The sequence below is a fragment of the Lampetra planeri genome, chromosome 49 (genome assembly GCF_965212315.1).
Source record: "Lampetra planeri chromosome 49, kcLamPlan1.2.h2, whole genome shotgun sequence".
Taxonomy (NCBI): domain Eukaryota; kingdom Metazoa; phylum Chordata; class Hyperoartia; order Petromyzontiformes; family Petromyzontidae; genus Lampetra; species Lampetra planeri.
In genome coordinates this window covers 7717646-7733397 of record NC_136155.1, presented here as the reverse complement: position 1 = coordinate 7733397, position 15752 = coordinate 7717646, and the positions used below count along the sequence as shown (strand labels likewise).

Here is a 15752-nt window from a genome sequence, read left to right as displayed (position 1 = left end):
ATCAAAGTGAGTTTCAGAGAGAGACCATGAGATTGTTTAAGACAGACACAAGACACCGTCACCAAGACAATATTCAGATATTATCGTGGGTCAAAGCCACCAATGTCACCACACCACGCCGCCGACACTTTATACGAGGCATGCTACCACCAAAGCCACTCCACGTGAACGCACCCCCTGTATCAAACAGATTGACACATTCCCAGACAGACCACCTGAATGATCATTCATTGGTGTTAAATCACTGGACATTCAGCCAGGGACAATTAATTTCCCCCCCCCCTCCATTCAATCCGCTTCCACTTTCATGGCCGATTTAAATGACCACCACATCGCACAACACTGACGTTGAGCAGTAACTCTTTTTTTCATGAAAATATAAATGCTTCAAAGGATATTTGTAATTTGGATAGAAAAAAATTCTGTTCAGCGCTTGAGCCACTGGACAAAACCCGTCCAAAATTTATCAAATTTCATGACACGCATCTGTCTAGATTTTGCGCGTAAATTTTGCCATCTTGACACCACTTGTGCGATGGGCGGCCAATCAAAGCAGTCACGAACAGTGGGAGGAGGATATCACGCGGGGCATGCGACACCAGATGTGCGCCGAGAGCAGCACACTTGCGTACCCTGTAACTCGACGTCTCCGACAGGCGCGAGCTCCGTCGCCTCTCCTAGACAAACGTCACACACGCCGGTCCTTGGGGACACAAAACCTCCCGGACAAACCGAAACATCGCCATGCAGTTCATTGATATGATGTAGAAAGCCTTGTCCGTCTCAAAGCTTGCCCAGTGGCAGGCAGTGCGACGGCACCTGGGGCCCATGGCTCGGAGGGGCCCAGGCGACGGGCCACAAATAGGTGGGAAAATCAACATTGGTTTAACTATTTAATTATTTATATCAGGGCCCACACCAACCGGGCTATGCCACGAGGCTTTCCCCTCGTCTCAATTGTTCTGTTTGTCAATCCATGACACTTGAGTTGCACTTGCGTGCATTAAGGTCACACTTGCATATACTGCGGAAGCTGGATATAAGCAGCACAGTTCTTATTGTAATAAAAACAGTTCTCATACGATCAACACATCCTTACATTTGTGGAGGGGGAAGGCGAAGGGCGACTTCTGATACAAGCACACCAGTCCTTACCCCCAAGGGACATGCTATAACCCAGTTTCTCCCGAATTAAGTTAAGGAGTACGATGAAATGTTGCAGGAGCCTGTGTATTCTGTTGTTTCATAATGATGCACATGATGTACTGGAACAGTTGATTCTATACAAACACGATGTCTAAACACAACCACATTTTAAAAGAAGTCGCTCCAAAGGGACGCATGCTTTAACACGAGACTGTGAGGAAGAGAGGGGGGGGGGAGCCCACGGTGCAGCACCCAGAGACCACGAGACTGTTCCAAACAGACACAAGACACCATCACCAAGACAATATTAAGACATCATCACGGGTCAAAGTCGTTTGATGCCACCACACCTTGACAATGCTCTTTCTACAAGGCATACTACCGCCAAACCACTCCACATGAACACACCCCACACGCATCACCAAAAAGATTGACACATTCCCAGACAGACCACCTATGAGTGGTAATTAATTGGGTTTAAACCACTGGAAATTCAGCCAGGGATATTGTTTTGCCCATATTCAATCCACTTTCGTGGCTCATTTCAATGACCACCAACACCGCAGAGCACTGTCAAGCAGCAACTACTTTTTGTACGAAAATACAAACACCTCAAAAGATGTTTGGAATTCAGATATTAAAAGTTCAGCAGACCTTTCAGCTCACTGCTCGAGCCACTGGACAATACGCGTCCAAATGTTACTCAGATTTCACGTCATCGATTGTCTAAGATTTTGCAATATTTAACGAATACTGCTCGTGCGGTGAGCGGCCGATCAAAGCAGTCACGAACAGTGGGAGGATATCACGCGGGGCATGCGACACCAGATGTGCGCCGAGAGCAGCACATTTGCATACCCTGTAACTCGACGTGTCCGACAGGCGCGAGCTCCGTCGCCTCTCCTAGACAAACGTCACACATGCCAGTCCTTGGGACACAAAACCTCCCGGACAAACCGAAACATCGCCATGCAGTTCATTGATATGTGGGAGCCTCGTCTGCCTCATTGTTTGCCGAGTGGCGTAGCCACCGAGTGCAACGGCACCAGGGCCCACGGATCGGAGGGGCCCGCGAATCGCAGGGGCCCAGGTTCCGGGCTACAAAGGTGGGAAAATCAACTTGGGGTAGGGAATACATTTTTTACATTGAGGCCAACAATGATGTTTTGCAGGTGTTCGTGCATACCATTGTTCTCCATATGGATGTACACAATATCCTGGAATCATTCTATACAACATTTTTTTTACACGATTTAAATGGAACGACATTAAACAAGGAAACATGCTTTATTGCGAGACTGAGAAAGACGGAGATCTTACTCTTCTTATTCTTTGGGTCTTTCGGTAAAGTCACGTAGATAGGTTGATATTTGATCCTTTTGGCGGTAACCCGGGGTACCAAATAATACAAAATGGCCTAGGCAATTAAATATTTTATTTCTGGGACACTATTTTTTTCCAAGGGTGTACTTAACTCCGCGACTGGGGTACCAATCAATCCAAAATCAGTGCCACTCCGCGATGTCGAAACGCAGCGAGGATGATTGCGCCGAAACTCTGAGCGCTCGTATGCACCAGTGCATCGTGTACAGCTCGAGATGAGTCGATTGCTGCATCCCCGACCATCAACAGACTAAAAATGACTGCATCACGGACATTATGCGAGACACGGGGTGCTATGGTACCCCGGGGTACCGCCATGAGGTTCATATGCTGGTGGCGATGTTACCTTGCATAACACTGCCAACAAGATGGTGTGGGAACTCGATAAGACGTAGAAATAGCTTGTTAATGGAGTCTGCATGGAAACTGATTTTCACCTCACTAACCAAATGATTCTTCATTATAAAAAATGTTCTTAACAAACATAAACAAAGATCCCCGTATAGACTTAGCAGACTGTTGGGGCAAGTGCTGTTAGTGAGCCCCTATGAAGGCTGGCACGGCACACGAGGGGGTGGGTGGCCAGCACCATGCCTGGCCGCCTTCGTCTCCCCAGTAGCGATGTTTTTACACACCGCACCAGGTACTCATTTGAGGCTGAGTTTACCTATGGAGGCCCAGGATTGGGTCAGATAATTGTCACTGGTGCTGGTGGCCATGAGCGGGAATTGAACTTGGGTCGCTGGATACGTGGCGCAGCGCGCTAACCGCTTCACTACCGCACCGCTCCCCACGCTTGAGTACTTTTAGTATTGTGCAACCATTGGTTACCAGGTTGATATACTACTGAAAAACACCACCGACCTTAAAATGACAGCGTCAGTACAAGTCAGAGTCGTTAAACACAGACGGAATAGTTTGATTGCTGAGGCCGAGGCATACGTGTCCGCAAACGGAAGAGGGCACAGAAAACATGAAGACTCTTCTCATCGGCTCATGATCGCCGCCACCGCCAACATCATCTGTTTCATTGTAATACAGCACCTTCCTCCTGCAATACAAGTCTTTTGAGTGTTATCCCCCAGTGTGCCGAGGGTGTTCGCCGAGCACTTGTTTCCTTAAACATGTAATACACGCGTGCTAAAACACCAACGGCAACAACAGCCGTTGGTTAGGATCCTCCTGGAAAACAAAAAGAGTATTGGTATTCTGTGAAGCTTTCCTAGATAAAGAACATGAGTGATTAACATAATATATTCAACTGCGTAGTGTTGCAGCAAGAGTACTCTACTCAGCAGATCGAGGACGACTGCGGCGCATACACACACACCCACCCACCCCTTCACACCCCCCCCCAACACGCCTCCGCTAGCCAACTCACCATGCGGACGCCATCATCAAAGTGGTCCCTTTGCTGGTTCGTTGGCCCTCCGGCGCCATTCTCCTGCACCGTCGCGAGGGAGGGATCACCTGCGGGACACGCCATGGAGCCACCCCCCACCCCCATCGTCGTTCAGCTGGGCCGTTACCACGTAAGGCACATATGCACATGTACAGCCCTTTCATCCATCCACTGCTGGACGAGGGCATCACGGCGCCGTGTCAGTTTGTTGGACCACAAATGTGCGACATCACGATAGGGCATCATCTCGTCGTACTTGCAAACATAAATTGTCGCTAAACAAATACTTTCAAGGTTAAACCACACTGTTGGAAAGCATTGCAGAATCCGTGCATATGCATGATTATTATTCCTTATTCTTATTTAATACGTGCAGTAGACACCATTAGAGGGAGCGTGTACCTTGCTGAAAACTCATCTGCTGTGCATGTTGCGCCGGGGCCTGCAGAGTTTGCATCCCGTATCCCACGCTCTGCGGCTCCCCACTGTGCATCGCCATCCCCGCAGCTCCATACGAGGTGGCCTGACCCACGTAGCCAACACCCTGTGCATGCGAGAGACAACAGCTGGGTAAATCCTCTGATGCAATCGTCATGAAGCAAATTTGTATCCCATTACAAAAAAAGGCACCTTTATACTTGACAAATACTGCCCAAAGACTTTTACACAGCCACACCCACTCTGACATTGGCCACACTCACTATCCAGGTCGCCCCACCCATTATCCAAGCAGCCCCTCCCCCACTATCCAAGGTAGCCCCACACACTGCCCACATCTTGAGTCAAGCATGAGGCCAAATAGTTGTTGAACCGGGACAAATTCCCGACTTTGGCAAATTAATTTGCGATACCGGGGACAGGAGGACGTTCATTTAGTTGTATTGCATCTGCCGTGTCGACATTCTTAAACCCGTAATCAAAACGATAAAGAGTTAAAATCCCGGTTGGGAGTCAATCCAGTTCTTCCTCCCTCCAGTGTCATTAAAAAGTACCACGGAGAATGACCCCCACATCGTAATAAGGCATTTCCCCCACCGAGTTCTATGTACGTATGTTGAACTTTGTTCACACTGTACGTAGCCAACCGTGGTAAATCGGACTTGGGGGCACTTTAGGTAGGGAGATATTTCCATGAGGAAGGATATCATTGACACGTGAAGGGCAAGTGCTCGTGCACCTGCATGTGAGGCTGCATGCTGGTGGGTGGGTAGCCCGGGCCGTAGCCGGCCTGCTGGTGTGTGGGAGAGAAGCCAGGAGATCCGCCGTCCGGTGCAAACGATTGCTGCTGTCCAGGGTGCTGAGAAGCGGCTTGAGCGTCGACGCCGTGGGGAATGCCTGACGGAAACGCACCACACCGTCGCATTAACCCCTTAGCAATGTACTTACAATGGACATGAATGTTCAGCAATTCATTGCTAATTTGCACAATTCGATGCGTGCGTGCGCGAGACTCCAGAGGAAAACCTCTCGAGGCTGGCATATTTGGGAAGAGAGCCTAACATGTCCGGCAAAATAAGTAAATGACAAAAAAATATAAATTTTGTACATTCCTGTATTTATTTCAGATAGCCTTCTGGCTTATACAAACTTCCAGCTTACACTGAATTCCTCTTTACTAGAGTCTGGGACTTACAGATTTTGACTGCATTGTAAATCTACAAATCAAAAAATCTTGACAAGCCAAATGCAATGAGATTAACAAAAACAATTACCCGGCTGCATGAACTGCACTCCTTCAGATCCGGCGTGCGCCTGGTGCATCGCAGGCGGCATCTGATGCACCAGCGCCTGCTGCGTTTGAAACCCGCCTGCTGGTGGCCCTTCGCCCAGATACGTTGTAGGCGGGACCTGGAACCCGGGGGGCGGGGCCTGCATGCCAGGGGGCGGAGCCTGCATGCCAGGGGGCGGGGCCTGCATGCCAGGGGGCGGAGCCTGGTGGGCCGCGAGCGGAGGCTGCTGGGGCTGCGTTGGGGGCACGTTGAGCTGCTGCTCCGAGGACGACGGGGTCACGATGGAGCTCGTCTCGCTCGAGTCGAAGCCGTGCGGAGTGTCGCGGCCCGAGCACGGCTGGATCAGCCCCTCCTGGGAATGGCCAAAGGAAAAAATATAAAACAAGCTGGCAAAAGCACTCCGTTAAGGGAGTCTCCATTTTGTCCCCCTGCCGCCTTCCCTCAGGGATGGACGGAAGTTAATTACCGCCTTACGGGACTATGACAGGTTGATAAGTTCACTAATAGCATCCAAGTTATTCCTTCCTAGGTCCTCCTCCCTTTCCTTTTTCCATTCGCCCTCCACCCCTTCACCCCACTCCCTGTACTCCCTTACTTAAGTTCTGCATCCACCTACCTTCTCCTCCCCACATCAAAGTACAAATACCCCGCTCAAGTTCCCCCACTCGGTAGGAGGTGAACCCAATCTCTTCCCTCCTTGAAGTTCTGGAGCACAGAGTTTGGGATTTACGTCCGCGGAGTTTCTGTACCCTGTACCCCCCCTTTTCCCAGGTCACGATTCGTGCTTCTACCGAAATATACGGCACAATTCTACAACTTAATTACCGGGTCACAGAATATACTTAGCGAGCGTTGGCGGGCAAGGTGATTAACGTTATATCATGACATCATATCACTTCGAAACAGACCTCTCGTACACTTTTTCCACTGGCACATCAGAGCTGAGCTAGCGCGGGGCCCTCGCAGTACGGGTAGTTTTCCACTGGCAAATTGCAATGCCGAGTCGAAACCAAACTGTGATACAATGGCCTCACAAGACATCTGAACCTGGATAAGTGCCAAGCAGGGCGAGGGGCCAATAAGGTGCTTATTGTGTGTGACTTCAGCATCACCATGCCATCTACGTGCGTTTCGGCTCATTCATTGCGCGTCACATAGTTGGCACATCTCAGATTTTGCAGTGCAAAAAAAGCTGGTGCCTCCGAAACCCTTGCCTGGGAAATGCCCAACCACCCCAGTATGGTTGTGGAGGGGCCGCGTTGATTTCAATTGTACAGTGGAAATAGGCTTCCGGTCAAATTTTGTATTGCACGGGACTCAACTACCGTCGAGTTACATGCAAGAGCCCTGGGAAGGGGGTGTCAAACCTTCATCTGCTGTTCCAGAAAGCGCAGCTGAGTCAGCCACTCCGGGTCCACAAACTGCTCCTCCTCGGGCCTTTCCTTCAGTTGTGGGTCAAACGGCCTGAGCTGCGCCGACAACTGGGGGGAACAAACGCACATACAAATACAGCACTCTCGATTATCCACGTGCGGTTTATCCGATTTGCGGATTAACCACGCACCTGAGATATTTACGTAAACTAACTCATGGATTTTCCCTTAAGCCCAAATTAATAATCGAAAAACAGTTATACATTGTTATTATTGGAAATGTGTATTACAAGTCACATGCTTAGACCAATCAAATATGTGCTCCGGTTAATCTGAAATCCACGTGATAGCCTCTACAGTACAGTAGTTGCATATCTTTACAACAGTGGGCGGAGTTTTATTGATGTTGATTGGCGTGGCTCTGCTGGTGTCCACTTAGTGGGCCGAGTCTTCTGTACGGGAGCAGCAAAGTGTTATTACTGAGCACGAGCGTGTTTTTCTATGGGTTTTTGTAACAAATCAAAATCAATATTTTCTTTACTAAAATTTTTAGTTTTGTTCAGATTAGTGGAAGATGGATATTTTTTTTATTATCCGCCATTTTCAATTACCCGCGGCTACCCTCCCCGTCATTAACGAGGATAATTGAGTCGACTGTATCGTGGAATCATCATCAGCCAACATTAATCACCAACTATATGAAGACCTTCCCAAGCCATCCCCATCTCACATGATCCTGCAATGTTAAGAATCCACCTAGCACCGGCACATGAGCCGATTTCATTGCTCCATCTCCTGGAGGACTTTCCCTCAGACGTGTTCCATTTCTTGGCTGCCACTCTGTCATCGTTCTTGACAATGCTAGTAAATTAAAATATATATAGTATTAATATACATAAAAATGTTTATTAAGGCTTAGGGGAAACTAATGACAAGTTCAGATATAAATGGCAATCGGTGTTGTGCAAGGCCAGGAATTAAACGTAGGTCACTTGGGATAGGGGGAACAAAAGTGTGTTGCCAAAACACAAAAAGTCTAACTCATGTATGGCGATACATACAGATTACTCAGGGGCAAGTACTGTGAGTCACCAGCGATTAACTTCAGCATGGCAGACCTAATTGCTTCTCCAGTGCTGATGTTTAAACTCCATATTAGGTACTCATTTACAGCTGAGTCAACCTAGAGGAGGTCCAAGACAGTTTAAAATATCACTCGCCATTAATGTTATCAGTGGCTAACGATGAAACCCAGGTCAGCCTGATTTATAACACAGTCCTTGAACCACTGGACAAATTACACCCACAAAGGTATAAAATAAAATAACATTTTCTACCTACGTGACTTTACCGAAAGAACCAAAGAGTATGGATTCCTGCAGTCACGAAAGCTTCAAAATCAAGATTACACCCACAAAACTACGCAAAGACAAAGATCCTCCTTGTAGCCTTAACAAGACTGTTGGGGCAAGTGCTGTTAGCGAGCACCTATGAAGGCCGGCACGGCACACGAGGGTGTGGGTGGCCACCACCACGCACGGCCGTCTTTGTCTCCTGAGTGGTGATGTTTACACATCGCAACCAGGTACTCATATAATGCTGAGTCGACCTAGGGGAGCACCCGGAACCGGTTAAGATAATCGTCACTGATGTTGGCCGTGAGCGGGAATCGTACTCGGGTCGCCGGGTTCGTAGCGCAGCACGCCAACCACTACACTACTGCTCCAAACAAAAATACACACACACTTATGCACACATAAAGACATGCACAGGTCAACATACTACTGGTGCATTCTGCTTACACTGACGAGCTGCACGAGGAAGGCGTGGGTGTAGAGCGACGGGTGTTCCAGCACCGTGTTGCCGATGACCTCACAGTACTGCATGGCCTGCGCCACCAGCCCGTTCTCTGCCAGCCGGCTGGCGTAGAGCAGCTTGAAGGGCTGAGTGGGGCAAGGGGAGGAGATGGCAGGTCAAGTCAGTGTGTAAGTGTTAACGAGTCAGTTGAGGTGGCAGTTGTGACTTGTCTGTAACACGAAGCGTCACAATCCACGTGATGTACTTCGATTCGGATAGGAAGTCAGGCTTGGTTTATCATGGAATACTTGGCAGGTCAATACATCTCCAGAAACTACAATTTTCTGACACTCCGCAGGCAGGCAATTGACTGCATTGAACTTTTTTCCAGATTTGAAATTACTTGCATGGTTCCATCATAATGAAACATAAAACAATTGTATCCACCACAGAACATACAGATTAAAAACCCAAAAGCGCCATGCGCTACGCTGCCCGATGCCGCCACCGACAAAACCCACCCCCCTCCCCACCGCACCTGGAAGTTGGAGAGCGTGGCGCTGGTGCCGTTGGAGCCGAGCGACTGCGCGTATTCGTAAACCTCCGTGCGCTGGATCGACTCGTTGCTCATGAACTCGGCCAGGGGCAGGCTGCTACACACACAAGACACAATGCGTGCGTATGAGAATCTATTATTTCTGAATTTGTATGCATTATATGTGATTGGTGCATGTAAACCCTGCAGCCACATTTACCAATAAACCAAAAAATAATTGTCGAATTGAATCATGACCGCAAATCATAACAATTCGCCAATCACAGAGGAGGGCAAAACTGTTAAATGTCCACAAGACACATTTTAAGGTATGACACACAATACAAGTAATACATGACTATGGACACTGCTAACCCCCATATTTCTCCAATCCCAACTCAGAAGGGCACTGACACACACACACACCTGTGGTTGGCTCCCAGCAGCACCAGCTTGGCCGACCGCTTGTTGTACATGTCAAAGCTCACTTGGGCCATCAGATAGCAGAAGTGAGCAGCATCAACCAACCCTTTGGAGGCTGCAAGGACAGAGGGTCATGTTAAGGTGGGTTCCTTTTAATAGCACGTACATGTACAGCCCTTTGGTCAATCCACTGTTGGATAAGGGTCTACTCGCATTGCGTGTCATGGGGGTTGTTTGCCCATTTTTGTTTACACCGGTCAGTCTGGGTTGTGAAGGCATGGAAGCAACACGGTAGGAGCCGCGAGGTACGGTACAGCAATGGATTTAGCTTTAGCTGCACTGCTCTTTGCTGCCCGGAACGTAACATAGCCCCGGCAGGAGCCTATGACATCCAAGCATGCATGGTGGTCACCGGTCCAAACACGATCCAGGCTGAGCCCCGCTTAGTTTCTAAGATCCGATGAGATTGGGTACATTGCCGGGTGATATTGGCATACGCACTTATAGATTGCTTTCGGATATTTGGGCGTAAGAGCCAATGTAAGAGAAACTGCTAAAGTAGGCCGACACCTACCCATGTTAATGTGTAGGAAACTGGCATGGTGGTGGAGTGAATGCACGAGGAACGGTGACGCATTGGTTAGCACATTGCACAATGAACCCCGCGACCTCAATTCAATTCCCACTCATGGTCAACATCGGCGACGAATATCTGAACCAGTTCTAGTCCTTATTTACGTCAATTCAGCCTTAAACGAGAACCTGGTGCAGTGCGTGATACATCACCACTGGGGAGACAAAGATGGCCAGGCGTGATGCTGGCCACCCACTCCCTCGTGTGCCGTGCTGGCCTTAATCAGGTGCTCACTAACAGCAATCGCCCCAAAAGTCTGTTAAGTATATACGGGGATCTTTGTGTGGTCTCCCACCCAGCGTGTCGCCCATGGTGGTGATGGTACGGCGATCCAGGTCGGGGTTGCTCGTGATGTTGGACAGGATCATGGCCAGGTGAGGCCTCCAGTCTCCCCAGCGCTCGTCGCAGCATGACTGATGGCGCCGCACAAAACGTAAACGTCAGTACGAGCTGAACGGTTACACACAACACTACAGCCTTGCAACACAAGCTATAGTAGGTTTAAAAGAAACAGACAAGGGTCAGTCATCAAAAAGGCATTTGAACCAAAGTTTTCCATCAGAATTTGTTTACATCGGCAAACCTTGGGCTGGTTTTAAAACCTCAGAGTCTCTTCAGCAATATGAACCAAACGGCTGTCAGATCATGTTTTTTATTTTCTCTGTCACCTACAACCGACCAAAAAAGAACAATATTCCACTTATGTAAACCTGAGCCTACACAAAACGTGGTTTGTACACTCAAGTCTTGCCAAACGTAATCGTTCCGACTACATAAGCATATAATATCAACAAACCTTATTTATAAGCTTCCAATAATACCAACCCCTTGTAGCAGCCGACACCCTGGCATTAACGAGCCCTATGTGGCTTTCACTTCACAGAATTCCTAGCTTACCGTGGCGGCCGCAGGCATCCTTCCGGATTGCTGCTGGTAGCAAGTCTGCAGCGGGTCATTCATGGGCAGACTGTTGGCAAACCTGCAAGGAGCAAGCAAACAAGGATGAGTAGCTATCACCCAATGCTCTGCATCATCACTGCAGTCAGCTTCATGCTTAATGAACCCCCCTATGACTTTGTGGAGGCAGCTTTGGCAAGAGAGATGTGGGCTGCAAAGTGCAATATAAAGTATCTACTTGCACAATAACAATCATAGAAAGTAATAAAAATGTGAAAAATATTTGTGAGCAAATAAATCATATATAAATAATGTACGAGTACAGCCCTTTGTCAATTTATTGCAATGGCTCTTGGGAAGTTATTTGACCATACTTCACTAAGCTGGTCAGTGAGGGTTGGTGAACGTGGGGAGCATAGACTTGGGAGCATAGAAGTGTACTATAAACAAGACATCTTGCTGTAATGCACATCTGGTCAATAACATGGCCACAATTTTGACTCTTTTTGAGTTGATGGTCCAAAACAAGGCTGTGTGCGTTGAACCTTCTTTTTAGAGGCCGACCAAAACTTAATTTCTGGTTTCGGCCGAAAACAAAACCAGATTGAAAGTAAAAAATTTACTTTCGGCCGAAACCGAAAGTAAAAAATTTACAAAAACTATGCCGAAAGAGGCATTTGCCAACTTTCGGCGCCGAAACCGAATTTCAGTCGGCCTCTAATTGTCAGACTTCGAATCTCGGTATCAACACGCGTGTAGACTGAAGCGAACCCAACACATAAGCTAAGGCGGGCATGCGCCTGGGAACAGGCAACATTGGCACTTGTTGTCGTCCCACCAGAGACTCCACCCACGGATGGAGATGCAGGCTGCCATCTGTTGACCGGTCATATAAACATTAGCAGACCATGGTTGCGGCTGTAACCTCGCTCCCAAGCTGCTGCTGCTGACGTGTGTGTGTGTTTGCAGCCTATCGTATAAGATTGCCTACCGCCGACTGGCCGGCCGATAGGCAGTGATAGACGTAGCACTAGCGTTATATTCTAACAACTAAACCCGTAAAAACAAAGTTTTTCACTATAAATCCTTTATATGCGTGGCATCGGGGCGGCTAGAGTCCTCTCGTCCTCTGGCAGCATTAAACAATTGGTAATTAAATATTTTTAAAAAATCCCCTAAACAGTGTAAAATTTTGGAAAAAATTTTTCACGAAAATGCATTGTCACGCACAACGAGTCTGTGTGCAAAATGTCAGCTCGATTGGATCGCGGGAAGTGGGTTAAAAAACGACCTAAAGGTCCTAAGCAAGCAAGCGAACTTAATATAAAGGATTTAAAAATAGATCTTCGGTTGACGAATGACGACCGAAAGTTTAAAATTTACTTTCGGACGAAACCAAAAGTATGCCGAAAGAGGCCATTTGCCAACTTTTGGCACCGAAACTGAAACCGAATTTCAGTCGGCCTCTACTTCTTTTGCACCGTACGTAGCCAACCGTGCTAATCGGAGGTGTATAATGTACGCAACTTTCCCACATATTATCCTTCTTCACTTCCAGCCTGCGAGCACTTTGTCCGATGGCTCTCTCATCGTTTACAGATCGTGTTACACAATTGCTTACCTGGTCATGACGTTGGCGTGCGTGCGGCCATCCATCTTGCTGGCGAGCAGCAGGGCGTGGCCCCAGAGGTCGTTCTTCATCGCCGACTCCAGGGCATCCTGTACAAGTAGCAGCACCGTGTTTCCAGAGTGATTATGAGATGCAAGGGGGCGTGGGCCAACAAACCTACATATACGCACAGTAGACTCTCGATTATCCGCGCGAATGACGGGGAGGACGGCCAAGGATAATTCAAAAATTGCGGATAATGCAAAAATATCCATTTTCCGCAGATCTTTATGCTGAAAACCACTAATGTTATATTTATGTTAAGAAAATTGAGTTCAGATTAAAAGCACGTGACTTCCAATAAACATTTCCAAGAATAAACTGTTTTTAGATTATTAATTTCTTAATTTGGGATTAAGGGAACATCCACGAGTTATTATTCTACGTGAAAATCTCCGGTGCGTGGTTAATCCACATGCATGTTAAACGTCTTTTGCACCATACGTAGTCAGCCGTGCTAATCGGAGGTGGACGGAAGGATAACAAATTAAACATAAAAGCCATCATCATTGCCGGACGAGAGCTTAAAAGATTACTGACCATTTACAAAATCAAACAAAAAGGGTATGGGGACTCAATTTTCAACAAAGCATAAGCAATTATTTTTAAAACCTTAGCTAAGCCATTGGTCGAAATGTTAGCCTATTAAATAGTTTTTTTTCTGTTGTAAGAATGGAGTGAGTTTTATTTGTGACCATATAAAAATGCCATGAAAAAAAACTTTCTCTATGTGTAGGGGTGTTAGAGAGAGAGCCGTTATGCATGGCAGCTTATGGGAAACAAACACAGTGGGCGGGGCTACGTGAGTGCACGGGGGGGGGTGCTCTCAACGACGTCCGCACCAGGCAGCCCGGGGCCCCACCCCTCAGCGGGGGTTGAGTATAAAGGGGGATGTGTCAGAGGGCTCGGGGCAGAATGTTAAAACTAAACCAGTGAAGACCGAAGATCGTCTAGCTAGAGCCCTGGACTCCCCTGGGACGCCGCCCTTGTCAGGGCCGTGCAGGACCGAGCCAGCGGCGTGGTCCCGAGAACCAGAGCTAGTGCTCTGGGACTCCGGGTACCGTAGCCCGACTTACCAGTGTCGGGCCAGACAGCCTCCCCTAGCCCGTTAGTGGAGGACTAGGAGGTAAATCAGAGATAGCTAGCAGTGTATTCCCAGCTAGCCGGGTGAGGGGGCCGATACCCCCTCCAGTATTGTATGTCCGCGGTTGTGACAACTGTTGCGGAATAAATACGTGTGCCTCAACCCCGGGTGTCCAAGAGTCCTCAACGGTATTACATATGCACTGTTACCACTGCCTTGTGACAAACGTGGTTGGGGGGGTTCCATAAGAGGGTTTTTTGGGTTAGAGCACGTATAAATATATGTCATTAAAACCCGCCACCATTCGACACAGCCAACTAGTAAGGGTTGTCACGTAAACAGAACGTGCCAATTCGTCACTAGTACAGCACACCGGTGTGTTGGAAAGCCAAGCCACAACATTTACAATCTCAGTGGTTTGATTGTTTAACATTTCTGAACAGCACAACAACCTCACTGCAAGACGTAACATTTTCCCCCTCTTTCTCTCCTTACACAGCTCAACTTTGGATCTCCCTTCATCTGTCTTTCCAACTTTCTGTTACCCAAATAAATTTAAGAATATTGGACATTCTCATAGCGAGTTGAACCTCGATGAAGATTGGAGATCCCCTGGGTTTGACCTCACACAAAGCCCATGGTCCACCCTAAACCACATCCCACTGCACAAACTATGGCAGATGCGGATCTCTGATGCACAAAAGGAAACTTTTAAACTCCCCAGTGTGTGACTGTGGTCATCCAGAAGAGACCATATAACGATGAAATGCCCGATGCAGTTATCTGGCTTAACCACCTCAATGTGAAATTGTAATTGCTGCTCTGAATCTAAATCAGCCATAAGAAAGAATAATTCTCATTAACTGTCCTTCCTCTATCTTTCATTCTTTCTTGCTGCCACTTTGTCAACAAAAGGCTCTTTCGGGTCAACGCACCTTCTTACGGCCGAACAGCAGCAGCTGGCGGAAGCGATCGGTGGCCTGAGCGACGGCCTCCTCGCTTGACAGGCGCCCCTCGCCCAGCAGGGACGCCTGCCCCACGGGGCCGTCCTCCGGAGCGCCCAGCAGCAGCGCGGGCTGCGGTGCGGCGGCGCCAGCGTCGTCATCAAGCCCCGAGAGCGCCCCCAGCTCCCCGCTCAGGTCGATGAGGTTGGCTTCGTCGTTTGGGGCCCGGCCTGGATGCCAGCCCGCGCGGTGGCCGCGCAGCAGCAGTTCAGCGATGTCGGTGCCCACCACCGTCTGTCGGTGCCGAGACACACCACCGTGCCGCGCCAAGAGATAACGTGTTATGCCAACGCATACCGTGCCATACCAGAATGCTTACAGCCGATTTATTTGTAAATAAAGGCCATTAACATCAAATCGATCGACGGCACCAGACATTCATTTATACACGAACCCCGTTCTGCCGGCAGATGAGCACGAGCAGCTCCCAGAGGAGGGCGGCTGACTTCTTGTCGATCAGCTTGTCATTACGAAGGCACTCCATAGCCTTGTTCTGAGCAAAGGTGATCACGTCCACCTTGTGCGTCTCGTCCCTACGCAGGAGGACAGCACACAAGAGTTACGCACAACGTCAATGGGAATCTCAATGTCACGGGCCCTGCCGTGCCCTTAACCAGCAACGTCACTTTGCAATCCAAGATCCGAACTCAAACCCAAATAACTAAAGTTACATCC

The 15752-nt window shown here is 48.5% G+C and overlaps 1 protein-coding gene across 8 annotated transcripts in view; it reads right to left on the bottom strand.

Annotated features, from left to right (window-relative positions):
- The window catches only part of LOC144733932 (protein transport protein Sec16A-like), a 45885-nt gene that overhangs the window by 15047 nt on the left and 15086 nt on the right, over positions 1–15752 (bottom strand). For 4 of the 8 annotated variants that reach the window (XM_078615953.1, XM_078615958.1, XM_078615956.1 and 1 more), the window contains exons 10-24: positions 15472–15610; positions 15009–15311; positions 12942–13039; positions 11321–11402; positions 10719–10836; positions 9793–9904; positions 9370–9484; positions 8837–8977; positions 7029–7142; positions 5644–6013; positions 5109–5266; positions 4334–4475; positions 3911–3999; positions 2005–2049; positions 633–677 (exon numbers count right to left, since the gene is read on the bottom strand). In XM_078615953.1, coding sequence (XP_078472079.1) covers positions 633–677; positions 2005–2049; positions 3911–3999; positions 4334–4475; positions 5109–5266; positions 5644–6013; positions 7029–7142; positions 8837–8977; positions 9370–9484; positions 9793–9904; positions 10719–10836; positions 11321–11402; positions 12942–13039; positions 15009–15311; positions 15472–15610 — 2071 coding nt within the window. The remainder of the gene's footprint in view (positions 1–632; positions 678–2004; positions 2050–3910; positions 4000–4333; positions 4476–5108; positions 5267–5643; positions 6014–7028; positions 7143–8836; positions 8978–9369; positions 9485–9792; positions 9905–10718; positions 10837–11320; positions 11403–12941; positions 13040–15008; positions 15312–15471; positions 15611–15752) is intronic. The other 4 variants (XM_078615955.1, XM_078615957.1, XM_078615959.1 and 1 more) reach the window with 4 other exon arrangements.